General features: G+C 43.3%; 1 protein-coding gene across 1 annotated transcript in view; it reads left to right on the top strand.

Moving 5' to 3' along the window:
- The window catches only part of LOC126413138 (O-acyltransferase like protein-like), a 343,086-nt gene that overhangs the window by 303,683 nt on the left and 24,547 nt on the right, over positions 1–14,856 (top strand). The window contains exon 12 of the mRNA XM_050083031.1: positions 8,025–8,136. Coding sequence (XP_049938988.1) covers positions 8,025–8,136 — 112 coding nt within the window. The remainder of the gene's footprint in view (positions 1–8,024; positions 8,137–14,856) is intronic.

Here is a 14,856-nt window from a genome sequence, read left to right as displayed (position 1 = left end):
ATCTCTTTTCCTAGATTTTAGTTTTTACACGAAGGTAAACAAATCGTTATGACATGGACTTTTACTGGTGTGGTTTAATGCATGTCGTCACCAGATGCTGATTGGTTTATAGACATAGTTGGTGGTCGTCATCCGTGCCTTTCACCTGATAGCAGCAACAGATATTGAGCGTTACAGCAGTCACATCGGAATGGGAAAGGTGTTTACTGAGTATGACTTAACAGCCAAATATCACTAATGTGCACAAATAAAGTTTTCTATGACCTCCCAACAAATGCAGGCGTAGCAGGGACGTATCTCCCACAGCAGCTAGCAGCGAACTCTTACACCCTAGGAGCATCTGTCCCCTACAATTCTTCAAAATTTTCTATGAGTATATCCGTTCACCTTGTTGACCAATTTGGATTTCTTGTCTCTAGAATCGAATTATTTGGTAAGAACTATTTGTTGTTTCAGAATTCCCTCTTTCCTCGTGCTGAAATCACTACACACTCGCCAAGAAAGCTCCTCTCTGAAAGCAAGTTTGTATTATCTAGAGTTACATTTAAACACAGTGTCTAGTCGAGTCGCCCATTTATCAGGAACTTTCGATTAGCGCATTCATGTTGAAAATATGACCGTCCTTCAGACCAACAACAAACGGTGTGTGCTTATCCGGCCCATCAGGAATACAATGGCTCTTCAGTACCCTACAGCAATCGAACTTTCTGGTGGGATGCAGCGCCTCCATTGACGTTCCATGTCTGTAACTCCAGGCACTTTGCTCTCTCAGGCAAATACTTTGCCTTATTTTAATACGAATTCTGTGGCTACACGGAAATTATTTACAGTATGGAATTCTAGGTCTAACAAAGCAGGAGAAAGGCGTGGATTTTGTTACAGTGGATCTCAGTGAGCATCTAATACATACCCAGCAAAACTTAATTAAATATTAACTACTCCTAGGCTATGATTGAATGTGCGAGAGTATGTCGCCAGAGGTTTCCCAGTAGTGCACTTCTATTTGGACGTCACATTGGTGTAAGACCAAATGGCGTGTGTCAATCAGCGGGCAGACATGTTGCACTTTAGTAGTGTTCTTCATTACACCATGGCCCAGAGACACTATTTGGATGATTTCACACAGGAAGAACCATCGGGAAACTGGAAAAAGCATGAAGTGTGACGCGTGTATCCTGGGATTTCGGTGTTCTTCACACCTTTGTTTCACATGAGTGGGGAGCCTTCCCTATCACAGACACTACTGCCCGGAGGAGAGAAGCTGATCGGCCGCGGTCAGTTACAGCATCAGATAGTCGCTACACTCTGCAACAGGCATGAAAGGACTAGCGTCAAACAGTGTGTGCAGTTCCAACCACATTTAACAGGACTGCAAGGCATGCAATCTCATGCACCACAATGGCACGTCGGCTGCGCGAGGGGGGTCTCTTTGCCTGACGACGATTAGCACACTGTGTGCTGCCGAGGCCCGCACGTTGGTGACACGGTTTGCGATGGTCCCAAGAGCGTTAGGGACTAGACCATTGAGGAGTGGAGCCGCGTACTTTCTCGGATGACAGACTGAATCTGAGGAATATTGCTGGACGTACCCTCATATGACGAGAGGTGGGAACACGCAACGCGTCCAGGAAATTTGTCGAGAACGACCGTTTCGGTGATCCAGCTATTACGATTTTTGCAGCCATAATGTTTCGTAGGCATCTTTGAACACGGTACTCGCATCAGACAACGTTATTTTGAAAGTGTACTTCCCCGTGTGAAGCTTTCAGTTGGGGATTGGCCCCAGACGTCATTTTAATGGATGAAAATGAGCGACCGCATCGTACTGTGCTGGTGAAGGAGTTCATGGAACGAGAGAATATTCGGTGAATGGACTGGCCTGCCCTTCTCCCGACCTGAATCCCAGGTAGCACGTTGAAGATGCGTTTGGGAGGCAAACTGGAGCACGTCCACGACCATCCAACAATTGCTAACAGCGCTGATGACGGATGGGAACTCCATACTACAAGAATTGTTTACCAACCTTGTGACCAGAATGGGAACGCACTGCATAGCATGCATTACTGTCTGTGTGATGACCACACACCTTATTAAAAGCCAAGTCGCCCTTTTGTTCAAATGGTTCAAATGGCTCTGAGCACTATGGGACTCAACTGCTGTGGTCATCAGTCCCCTAGAACTTAGAACTACTTAAACCTAACTAACCTAAGGACATCACACACATCCATGCCCGAGGCAGGATTCGAACCTGCGACCGTAGCAGTCGCACGGTTCCTGACTGCGCGCCTAGAACCGCGAGACCACCGCGGCCGGCCGCCCTTTTGTAATGTGCAGGGGACCATCATAACTCACAATGGCCTTTGAAGAAAAGTGTCATTTCTGTTCATTTCATTTCGTATTTCTTTCACTTACCTTCTCAGTATCATGCAGCAGTTCTTTCTGTGTATGGTGCAAGCTTAATCGAGCTATGTCATTGAGCAATGACACATTATGCGACATATACTTTTGTTCTTAAGTTTTGCACAATATACATGCATCACATTTGCAGGATTAAAATATGTATAATATAAACTGCTTCTGAAAGAAAATCTGCTCAAAGTAAAATCTTGTACAAAAAATCACATACGCAACCTGGACGTGTACTATAGACAGAAGACTCTGTGTGCACACTGATCAGACAGTGAAAGATCTGATAAAACAAACTATAATGAGACAAGTGCGATATAGCAGGAAAACTAACCCACTAAAAGGAAAAAGAAAAGAGAATTAAGAGAAGAAGTATCATAACAGACCGGACAATACTTCAAAAAACTTTCGTTATACGAATTACTTTGTTCAATTGACAACTGCTTTGGAAATTTTATAAATCAGTAAGAAATTTAAGGTCGTCAAGTGTTCCCAAATGACGTATCTTAGGAACACAATGATGAGTATCAAACTATTTATATATGCATCCTACTTCATGCTTGCATTTTTTTTTTCAAATGTCAACCGGAAGCTGTTTTATCATCACTTACATTACATTGTACTCTAAATAGGACATCAAATGATCCAGCCGTTTTGGACATGAAAAATTTCGGACAGGAGCTATATTGTATTTTATTCTCATTTCATTTTTGTCGCATTTATGTCGACGTTGATTGTCAGTAAGAAGACTAACTTTGTATTACTCTTGGGAAAAAGCGAGCAATTTGTTCAGAAATTTCTTTGTGTGTGTGTGTATGTGTGTGTGTGTGTGTGTATGTGTGTGTGTTTTGAGTGAGAGGATGTTGCGTTTATCATCTACATTGTTCATCCACTTTTGTTTGATTCTTTATACATATTAACGTTGTAATTTGATTTATAACTGTTAGCCATAGCTTTTTGTTTTAGCGTATCGAGTTCATGATTGTACCTGTCTTGACTTATAACTACTTTTTTTTAGTGTCCAAGCACTTGCGAAATATAAACCATATCGAAAATCGAAAATCCTTTAATCTGCAACATTTAGCTACACCTTCCAGCTGCTGTTCTACATAGTCGCCGTTTCAGCTTAGACATCTGTCGTAGCGTTGTACCAACTTTCAATATCTCGTCATAGAAGGCAGGCGCCTGTGCTTTCCACTAGTTCTCCACGATGGTCTGCAACTCTTTGTCTGTGCCAAAATGCTATCCTCATGTCCAGTGGCTCACGTGGGCAGAGAGATGAAAATCGTGGGGGCCATGTCTGGATTATATGGTGTGTGATCCACACTTGACACTGAAAACGCAGCAGGAGTGTCTCTGCTGCAGCCGCTGTGAGTTCCTAGAACATTTGCTGCACTTTGTCCTCATGCGCTACAAATATGTTATGTGGACTGCATGAAATCAGACGGAATCCCTCAGCTGTGACAGCATGCACCTCACGCTGGGCAGGAGACTATCGTTTGAAAAATCTTTATACTCTCACTGTGTCCTCAAAAATGATTCGTGTGATGCGCCGCACACATAGTATAGGCACTTGGCAATGTTTCTGTGCAAAGCTTCATCGGGTTTTCACTTTGGAATAAATGATAATTAATTGAAACCCTCAGTTGCCGACAGGTGTTGTTGATAAACCTCGATGGGGACAGCTGAAAAATGTGTACCCCGACTGGAACTCAAACCCGGGATGTCTTGCTTACATGGCAGACGCTCTATCGATCTGTGTCACCGAGGGCACAGATTAATAGCGCGACTGCAGGGACGAATCCCATGTACGCTTCCCGTGAGACCCACATTCTCAACTGTCCACGATATACATACGTAATGCACCTAATAGATATTTGCCATGTAAGCAGGAGATCCCGGGTTGGAGTCCCAGTCGGGGCACACATTTTCAGCTGTCCACATCGAGGTATATCAACAACACCTGTCGGTAGTTGAGGGTTTCAATTAATTATCATTTATTCTAGAGAAGCTGCACGGCCATCAATGGTATCTGTTCTTTCGAGAACAGTTACTATCTTTATATATATTTTCACTCTGGCTTTAATTTTACGACCGATGAGGACTTCAAAAAATTTTTTTGTAGTGTTTAGTCTTGTTCTGTATCAGCCTTGAGGAGCGGACGATAGTCAAAAGTCAGCAGCTCGTGGTCGTGCGGTAGCGTTCTCGCTTCACACGCCTGGGTTCCCGGGTTCGATTCCCGGCGGGGTCAGGGATTTTCTCTGCCTCGTTATGACTGGGTGTTGTGTGCTGTCCTTAAGTTAGTTAGGTTTAAGTTGTTCTAAGTTCTAGGGGACTGATGACCATAGATGTTAAGTCCCATAGTGCTCAGAGCCATTTGAACCATTTGATAATCAAAAAGCGCGTTCGCGTTAGTAACTGACTGAAGCAACAAACGTAACTTCTTTTCATATTTCCGTTTACTGCATCATTTAGAAACCTTTATTTAAATTATATGATTTAATCGAAGTTACAGTAGAACCAGCTGCCTAGGACACAAGCAAAACATTTCAAGTATATGTTACATTATGCTGCCCACACCAGGTTTCATGGTGTTTTAAATCTATAGGTATCAAGGATTACCAAGTATTGAGATATTTTACTGATTATGGCTACATTGACGTCACTCTGATCGTTGCAGTCATTCTCCAAGTCAGTTACGACTTTACCCCATGAAAGTCTTTGTTGTCCGTAGTGTGGTTTCAGCGGCACCGACGCATGGCAACTCGAAGTGTCAACACAACTTTCAATAAAATCTGTCTAATTTTAGCTTTTGTTTTACATCTATTCATCAGAGGAACCATTCTTGTTGTGTTTTTCTTCTGGAAGGACCCATGTCTACTCTTCTCACCACACTCTTGCCCTGAGCCCCTCTTGTCACCACTCGTTTTACAGTCATTCGGCTATAGGCTACTGTCTTCGTAATATGTCAGTACGATGCTCCCATGTCCCTTACACTAGTGATTCGACCTTTCACACAAGGCCAAAAGATTGTGATGAAATGCACGTGTGCTTCCTCTGGTCATACTGTGTTGCAGTCTCTACCTGAAAATTTCCAGTACCGTTAGACCCACTTAATAAATACCACGCACTTACACCGTTCTTCAGTTGCGGTAATGTCTTTTTGCTGTACTGAAAACAAGCTCGCCTAAGGATGAAATACGCCACAAGCATGGAAATATTGCAATATCAGTTTGGTTGAGTTCGGTCAAGGTACACATGATGTAATAATTTCCATTTCCGTCATTGTGAAAGGGACAGTCAAATGAAAACGAGACAGACGGAAAAATGCAGGTTATCTGTTTATTTTTTCAAAAGCAATCTCCACACTGTTAAAAAAGTCATCCCACTTTGGGAAGCTCAACATTTGCCACGGTTGTTTAGAGTATGTCGCAGATGTTTCACTGGGAAACGCTTACACATCCTCCATACGGCCCCGATCTCCCCATGGGATTTCTATATTTTTGGAGCTGGCCGTCGATTTCCTGCGGACGAAGAGGTGTACGCCTGGTTAGAATCTCGGTTCCACACAAAACCGCAAATATTTCTCCTTGATGGCATTGGCCGTTTATTTGACAACGGGATAAAGGTATTAAAAGCTATGGCGATTATTTTTGAAATAATGTTTTCTTTACTTTTTGTCGTATGTCACTTTTATTTTACTGTCTCCTATAAAAATGAAATTCTATAAAAATTATATCTTTTGGCGGTATTCTACCCTGAAAAACAGATGGCTTTGGTGCGGTTGGTGCTGTGGAGTATGTGTTGAAGCAGCTTCTGGTAAATCCATTAGTGTCGGCTAACTCTGTTTGCTGGGAAGAGAGGAAAGGAGGATGAAGAAATGAGATGCAATACGAATCTCCACTATGTCTTGGAGTGGGATACTTGGCGGACGGGGAGCGGGGACTGGTGGAGGCTATGCTTTGTGATCCACAAGTGGGGTAGCAATAGGAAGGAGTCACGATGGGTTTGCGGAGTCTGAATGTTGGGTGGAGTACTGTCGTCTTATAAGGAACAGATACGGGATCAGTTTGGTCTTGAAGTCTACAGGATGTAAATAATTTATGAATTCGCGCGATGACTCTCAGAAGAATGTCATTTGGGGAATGTTATCAGGTGTCTGACGATTCAAGTAGAAGAGGTTCAAATGGCTCTGAGCACTATGGGACTTAACTACTGTGGTCATCAGTCCCCTAGAACTTAGAACTACTTAAACCTAAGTAACCTAAGGACATCACACACATCCTTGCCCGAGGCAGGATTCGAACCTGCGACCGTAGCAATCGCGCGATTCCGGACTGCGCGCCTAGAACCGCTAGACCACCGCGGCCGGCAGTAGAAGAGGGAAGACAGATACGGAGGACGAGGCTGAGTACATGGTGGGTTTGATGGATGTTATCGTGTTACTGAAGTGGGTGTGCTGGCTGTGAATGGTATGGTGGATGACGGAAACAACGATTAGTACGTCCTAAAACTATTGTTGACTTTCAACCTCGACAGACTCTCTTAGAATACATGAAATGGGGGCAAAAATCTTTCTTAGTTCACTCCATGGGGTAGCCGGTGGAGGTAAAGTGTTACTCACGGGTCTGAGCAATGTGAGCATTTGTGATGCTTATGTTGAAACGAAAGGTCTTCGACGGATACTGTTTGATCTATAGATGCCAAGTCTGTAAAGTAAGATTTCTGAGATATCCCTACTTTGTGTAGCCCAATTGATCTTTCATATCAACAGAGCTTCGATTATGTAGGAAGGTCGGATACGCAGTTTTACAAAACAAAATCTGTTATATCAGACCTACGACAGGTGCTTTGTATATGTTCTAAACAATCATTGGAAGTATGTTACTCATATTACGCATGTGCAAACTTGCATTAAATCACAAACTTTGAATGTCCTGTAAGTTTCATAGCATTTGAATGTTTTCTTGTAATATTGGAACTTTTATGAACAGTATTTTACAAAGAATCTTGAAAGCTTCTTTTTTTTAAAATTTCATCTCACATAAATAAGATTTTTCTATTTCTATGTATCATTCACTTAAGTAAGTTTTTGTTATACCGTTAACTAGCTAGTATTAAAAACACGATATTTACTCCTTTGAGAAGGTGTATGTTTTTCTCTTTCCTTATTTAATCCATCATCCCCGAGGTAGGATGGGTTGCTGTTTGTATTCTGTTCCTTTCAGTAAAATAATAGCCCGCTGGTGGTTGGTCAAAGTAAATCTTCTTTAGGAGTATTTAGAACGGGAAGAAGATTGTGTCCTGCTATTTGCCTGATAACCGAGGAAAACCTTTTCCAAAATGCTTAGAATTTTGGAACTAATTTTGCTTCTAGAAGTAATTGATCCAGGCTAAATTATGATGTGTGTATGTGTGTGTGTGTGTGTGTGTGTGTGTGTGTGTGTGTGTGTGTGTCTGCGTATGTGTGTTTGTGTGGGTGTGGGTGTGTATGAGATATGTTCTTTTTCAAACGTTATCAGACGGATAAGTAACAACGAGTGTGCTGTGCATACACGAGAATGTTTTGAATGCTAAGTGTATATGTGACGTCTTACTGAGTTGATATTTTGTTGTAGGTGTGGCTGGCGATCGCTGATTACGTGGTTGCCATGGGTCTGGCACTCCTGCTTCATCTCCTGGTAGAGGCGCCAATGCTCGCCCTCACCAGACACATGTTCTTCAACAGAGGTACGCACACAGCACATTGTGTGCTTCATTGGTAATGATATTAAATAACTACTTCTCTCTCTTCCTCATTCGGTTCGATTACAACATCAACAGCTACCTCTATAATGAACAAGCTGTCATATGGAGTGTGCCGAAGGGTACTTTGCTGTATCATTACTTCCCCGTTCTCTTTTTCCCGTCGTGAATGGTGTGTGTAACAAACGACTGTTGGTAAGTGGCCGGCCGCAGTGGCAGAGCGGTTCTAGGCGCTACAGTCTGGAACCGCTCGACCGCTACGGTCGCAGGTTCGAATCTTGCCTCGGGCATGGATGCGTGTGATGTCCTTAGGTTAGTTAGTTTTAAGTAGTTCTAGGTTCTAGGGGACTGATGACCTCAGCTGTTAAGTCCCATAGTGTCCAGAGCCATTTGAACCATTTTGTTGGTAAGCTTCTGAGTGAGACCGAAAGCTTTCCACTTTGCCTCCACGGTCTTTTTGTGTGACAAACGTACGGTGAATCAATATTTTGGTTGACTCTTCTATAAACGTACGCTCTAGGATTTTTACTAACAACCTCAACCGTGAAATACAGTACTTCTCCACTAGCGTCTGATACTGGACTTGGACCACCAAATCCGTTTCATTTTCATGCTTACTAAACGAAACTTCGACGAAATGTGCTGTTCTTCTCTGATACTTCTATATTTCCTTTATCAGACTTATCAGGTATCGATCCCAAACTGGCGAGAAATGCTCACGTATTGGTCGAACGAAAGCTTTCAAACCCACCACTTTCGTTGATGGACTACATCTGTCGGGCATCTTCCTATGATATGTTCAATGTAGTCATACCATTGCGAATCGCTTCACACGCATACTGCCCGATACTTACTGGATGTGAATGCTTGCAATGATGAGATTGGTCGAGTATGACGACTAGTACATCAATTGGTACTCGCCACTGTGTTTCTCGAACAACCCCATCACATTCCTAGCCTTGTGACATGGAGCATTATCTTCAACGACCTCCACTGGAGCCATGGATGCCCACGTGAATGTTCCACAGAGCATAATGGAGCTGCCGACAGCTTGTTTCAGTCACGCAGTACAGGTGTCGAGAAGTTGTTCCTCTGGAAGACGACGGATTCGCGTAATCCCATGGGCATGACGAAGAAGGTATCGGGATTCATCAGACCATGCAATGCTCTGCCACTGCACCAACATCCAGTGCCGACAGTCACGAGCCCATTTCAGTCGTAGTTGCCGATGCCGTGGTGTTAACGTCGCCACGTGCAGGGGCCGTCGGGTGCGGATGCCCATCATTAGGAGGTTTCCGTGCACTGTGCGTTAAGACACACTTGTACTCTGCCCAGAAATAAAGTCTGATGTTAGATCCGCCACTGTTCGCCGCCTGTTCTGTTTTACTAGTATGCCGAGCCTACGGTGTCCGACATCTGTAATGATGTGTGGGCGCGCAACCCCATGATGTCTGGACGTTGTCTCACCTTGATTTCGCCACGTGTTGAAGACGCTCAGCACAGCACTCCCCGAGCACCATTCAAGACGTGATATTTCCGAAATGTTCGTGCCGAGTCTCTGGGCCATCATAATCTGCCCTCGGTCTAACTCGCGATAGATCGTGAGCCTTCCCCATTCTACACGCGGACAGCACGCTCACTTATACTACGTGCACCGTGCTTGTGTCTGAGCAGCAGTCGTTACTCGCAAGGAGACGCTGCTATCGCCTTCACGGGTTTATACCCATAGTAGACCGGTGGTCATAATGTTCGAGCTGATCTGTGTATACGTGTACAACGACATCATCTGGAAACTGCATCAAGGGACCTTCGACGTTATGCACAAGCTCATTTAATTATTCTGTAAAATGTAATTATTCTGTAACACTCCCATGAGGTACTTTGACATTTTATTTTTAAATACGAGGATTTACCTCGGTTAACTGGGACTATATAACAGAAATAAACGGTCACTTTTTCGAAACCACATAACTGCCTCCCACTGAGACATGTAAGTTCTAAATTTAGCTCCAAGGAGCCTACAGCGTTCCTCTGTTGTGGTGCAAACTCTTACTACCCTCTGATATTACCCTCGAGCTCTGAGACGCATCAAAGGCAAGGTGTCGAATCATGCGAGGAAAATGCCACAACTGGGAAGTTCCTGTGAGCTGTAAGATGGTTTAATGATGCCACATTGACACCAAATTCCAACAAAGTACTACCCAACGCCTCCATGGACGTGTCACACTGCGAAAAGGTCCTCGCAGCCCCTCTTAACCACAAGTCACATCTTCTTTTGACGCCTCTACGGAGCAGGTCAGAACCGCGACATCAAAATTTGAAATCATTCCATTATCTTATGGGTGCTCGAGGAAAACATTTCCCACGTCTTTCCTTGTGGCATTGATTCTCACACGTTTCGCGATCGAAAACAACAGTTCGCAGTGTGATGAGCATCAGGAAGATATTCTCGACAATCTTTCACACTGCTGACACCATCCGATATTTCAGCCCTTCTTTAAGGGCATATGTGGGGCTGCGTACCCACTGAATGTTGTCGCACTCCTTTGGAGTGCAGCGCGACGGCAGTTTTTGTTCTTGCTTACAGGCTGGAACCACTACGGACCGTTCAAAACCATTCGTCGAAATTTTAACGTGATCTGAAGTAGTAAAAGGATGTTTATGCTTCTTCTACACTTGTGTTTTCCGCTCTCTTGTGGTTTGATTTCATGGAAGTGCAACATTAATATGTGCGTGAATAAAACACTCACCATTTCGCCACCACCTTCGCTGTCACCCACGCAGCTTTATTGAACACGTTAGAAATATACCTGTCAGAAAGTTTGATACGAAATTAGCCTGGCGAGTGATCTGCAGCCTGAGGGTTATGCAACCTCTTCGACAGTCCTGGGATGTTACCTTCCTTAGAGGTACGTTTGTAACGCGCGCAACAAAGTTGCTTGGGTAGCACCGAGGGTCTTGCCAAACTGTAAGGTCTTAGAGAGAGTTTTTGCCGTTTTACCCACATGTTAACGTTGCACTCCCGCGTGATCACGTCACAGGATCGTGGAAAACAGACGTGCAGAAAAAGCACAAGCAACCTTTCCTGCTTCAGATCATGTTCAAATTTCGTCGGTTGCTTTTGAGCGATTCCAACCTGTATACGTGAGCAAAAATAGCGGTCGCGCTGCACTCCAAAGAGGCGCGACCATCTTCAGTGGGGGTGCTGCCCAAAAACGTCGTTAAAGCGTGACTGAAATGGCCGAGGCTGTCAGCAGTGTCAAATGTTGGCAACACCATCTTCTTCTTGCTCATCGTACTGCTGACTGTCGTTTTCGACCGGGAAATGCGTGAAAATAAAAATCCCAGTTAAAGGGTTAGTTTCATTGACGCCCTTTATGCCAGTCCCCGAAATTTTCTCTGGTCAGTTCCGAGCGGCAAGGTGTCTGGAGTGTTTTTGTCGGCCAACTATAAGGAAACAGAGTTGTTTGAAGACTGGGAGTGGCGGTTCTGACATCCATCACGGGGATGTCAAAAGAAGGGATGAAATGTGGGTAAGAGGGGCTGTGACGTCTTTCTCATCGTGTGACACGTACACGGTGGCGTGGCAGAACTGTGTAGAAATTTGGTGCCGTGGGAGACAATTACGGGGTTTTGGAAAAGTGATCCTTTAATTTTGTTGCACAATGTGTATTTACTAATATATCTTTAATACAATAACAAAACCGGTCAGATATTATGTATGCTCGTATTTTATTCATTAAACGGCAGTGCTGAAGTTTATCGACCGCATTTTGTGATTCGTGAGTTAACAGCGCGGCTTGCGTTTCACACGATCAGTCTTTGTGGATTTCAGAAGGACGTTTTTATCACACATCAATATTCTGTACTGGCAAATGATGTCAGAATATAAGTAGAATGAAATGTAAGACGAACGGTTCACTTACTTTCGCTTTACAATAACAGCTGAAAAGATTTTCAATGGGAAATCTTTGTGACCCTGACGTGTGGAGAATGTTGTTGTTGTTGTGGTTTTCAGTCCTGAGACTGGTTTGATGCCGCTCTCCATGCTACTCTATCCTCTGCAAGCTTCTTCACCTCCCAATACCTACTGCAGCCTACATACTTCTGAATCTGCTTGGTGTATTCATCTCTTGGTCTCCCTCTACGATTTTTACCCTCCACGCTGCCCTCCAGTACTAAATTGGTGATCCCTTGATGCCTCAGAACATGTCCTACCAACCGATCCCTTCTTCTGGTCAAGTTGTGCCACAAACTCCTCTTCTCCCCAATTCTATTCAATACCTCCTCATAAGTTATGTGACCTACCCATCTAATCTTTAGCATTCTTCAGTAGCAACACATTTCGAAAGCTTCTATTCTTTTCTTGTCTAAACTATTTATCGTCCATGTTTCACATCCTTACAGGGCTACAGTCCATACAAATACTTTGAGAAAGGACTTCCTGACACTTAAACCTATACTTGATGTTAACGAATTTCCCTTCTTCAGAAACGCTTTCCTTGCCATTGCCAATCTACATTTTATATCCTCTCTACCTCGACCATCATCTGTTATTTTGCTCCCCAAATAGCAAAACTTCTTTACTACTTTAAGTGTCTCATTTCCTAATCGAATTCCCTCAGCATCTCCCGACTTAATTCGACTACAGTCCATTATCCTCGCTTTTGTTGATGTTCATCTTATACCCTCCTTTCATGACTCTTTCCATTCCGTTCAACTGCACTTCCAAATCCTTTGCTGTCTCTGATAGAATTACAATGTCATCGGCGAACCTCAAAGTTTTTATTTCTTCTCCATGGATTTTAATACCTACTCCGAACTTTTCTTTTGTTTCCTTTACTGCTTGCTCAATATACAGATTGAATAGCATCGGGGAGGGGCTACAACCCTGTCTCACTCCCTTCCCAACCACTGCCTTCCTTTCAAGTCCCTCGACTCTTTATAACTGCCATCTGGTTTCTGTACAAATTGTAAATAGCCTTTCGCTCCCTGTATTTTACCCCTGCCACCTTCAGAATTTGAAAGACAGTATTCCAGTCAACATTGTCAAAAGATTTCTCTAAGTCTACAAACGCTAGAAACGTAGGTTTTATTTTCCTTAATCTGTCTTCTAAAATAAGTTCTAGGGTCAGTATTGCCTCACGTGTTCATTTCTACAGAATCCAAACTAATCTTCACCGCGGTCGGCTTCTACCAGTTTTTCCATTTGTCTGTAAAGAATTCGCGTTAGTATTTTGCAGCTGTGACATATTAAATTGAGAATTCGGTAATTTTCATATCTGTTAACACCTGCTTTCTTTGGGATTGGAATTATTATATTCTTCTTGTTGTCTGAGGGAATTTCGCCTGTCTCATACATCTTGCTCACCAGATGGTAGAGTTTCGTCAGGACTGGCTCTCCCTAGGCTGTCAGTAGTTCTAATGGAATATTGTATACTCCGGGGCCTTGTTTCGACTTAGGTCTTTCAGTGCTCTGTCAAACTCTTCACGCAGTATCATATCTCCTATCTTCATCTACCTCCTCTTCCATTTCCATAATATTGTCCTCAAGAACATTGGCCCTGTATAGACCCTCTATATACTCCTTCCAGCCCGCATCTCGTGGTCGTACGGTAGCGTTCTCGCTTCCCACGCCCGGGTTCCCGGGTTCGATTCCCGGCGGGGTCAGGGATTTTCTCTGCCTCGTGATGGCTGGGTGTTGTGTGCTGTCCTTAGGTTAGTTAGGTTTAAGTAGTTCTAAGTTCTAGGGGACTGATGACATAGATGTTAAGTCCCATAGTGCTCAGAGCCATTTTACTCCGTCCACCTTTATGCTTTCCCTTCTTTGCTTAGAACTGGGTTTCCATCTGAGCTCTTGATATTCATGCAAGTGGTTCTCTTTTCTCCAAAGATCTCTTCAATTTTCTTGTAGGCAGTATCTATCTTACCCCTCGTGAGATAAGCCTCTACATCCTTACATTTGTCCTCTAGGCATCCCAGCTTAGCCATTTTGCACTTCCTTTCGATCTCATTTTTGAGACGTTTGTATTTCATTTTGTCTGCCTCGCTTACTGCATTTTTGTATTTTCTCCTTTCATCAATTAAATTCTGTATCTCTTCTGTTACCCAAGGATTTCTACTAGCCCTTGTCTTTTTACCTACTTAATCCTCTGCTGCCTTCAATATTTCATTCCTCAAAGCTACCCATTCGTCTTCTGCTGTATTTGATTCCCCCATTCCTGTCGATTGTTCCCTTATGCTCTCCCTGAAACTCTGTACTATCTCTGGTTCTTTCAGTTTATCCAGGTCCCATCTCCTCAAATTCCCACCTTTTTGCAGTTTCTTCAGTTTTAATCTACAGTTCATAACCAATAGATTGCGTTCAGAGTCCACATATGCCCCTGGAAATGTCTTACAATTTAAAATCTGGTTCCTAAATCTCTGTCTTACCATTATATAATCTATCTGAAACCTTCTAGTATCTCCAGGGTCCTTCCATGTATACAAATATCTTTCATGATTCTTGAACCAAGTGTTAGGTATGATTAAGTTATGCTCTGTACAAAATTCTACCAGGCGGCTTGCTCTTGCATTTCTTAGCCCCATTCCATAATCACCTACTACGTTTCCTTCTCTTCCCTTTCTTACTGTCGAATTCCAGTCACCCATGACTATTAACTTTTCGTCTCCCTTCACTACCTGAATACTTTCTTTTATCTCATC

This window comes from Schistocerca serialis, chromosome 7, assembly GCF_023864345.2.
Source record: "Schistocerca serialis cubense isolate TAMUIC-IGC-003099 chromosome 7, iqSchSeri2.2, whole genome shotgun sequence".
Lineage (NCBI taxonomy): Eukaryota > Metazoa > Arthropoda > Insecta > Orthoptera > Acrididae > Schistocerca > Schistocerca serialis.
This window is presented reverse-complemented; position numbering and strand designations above follow the sequence as displayed.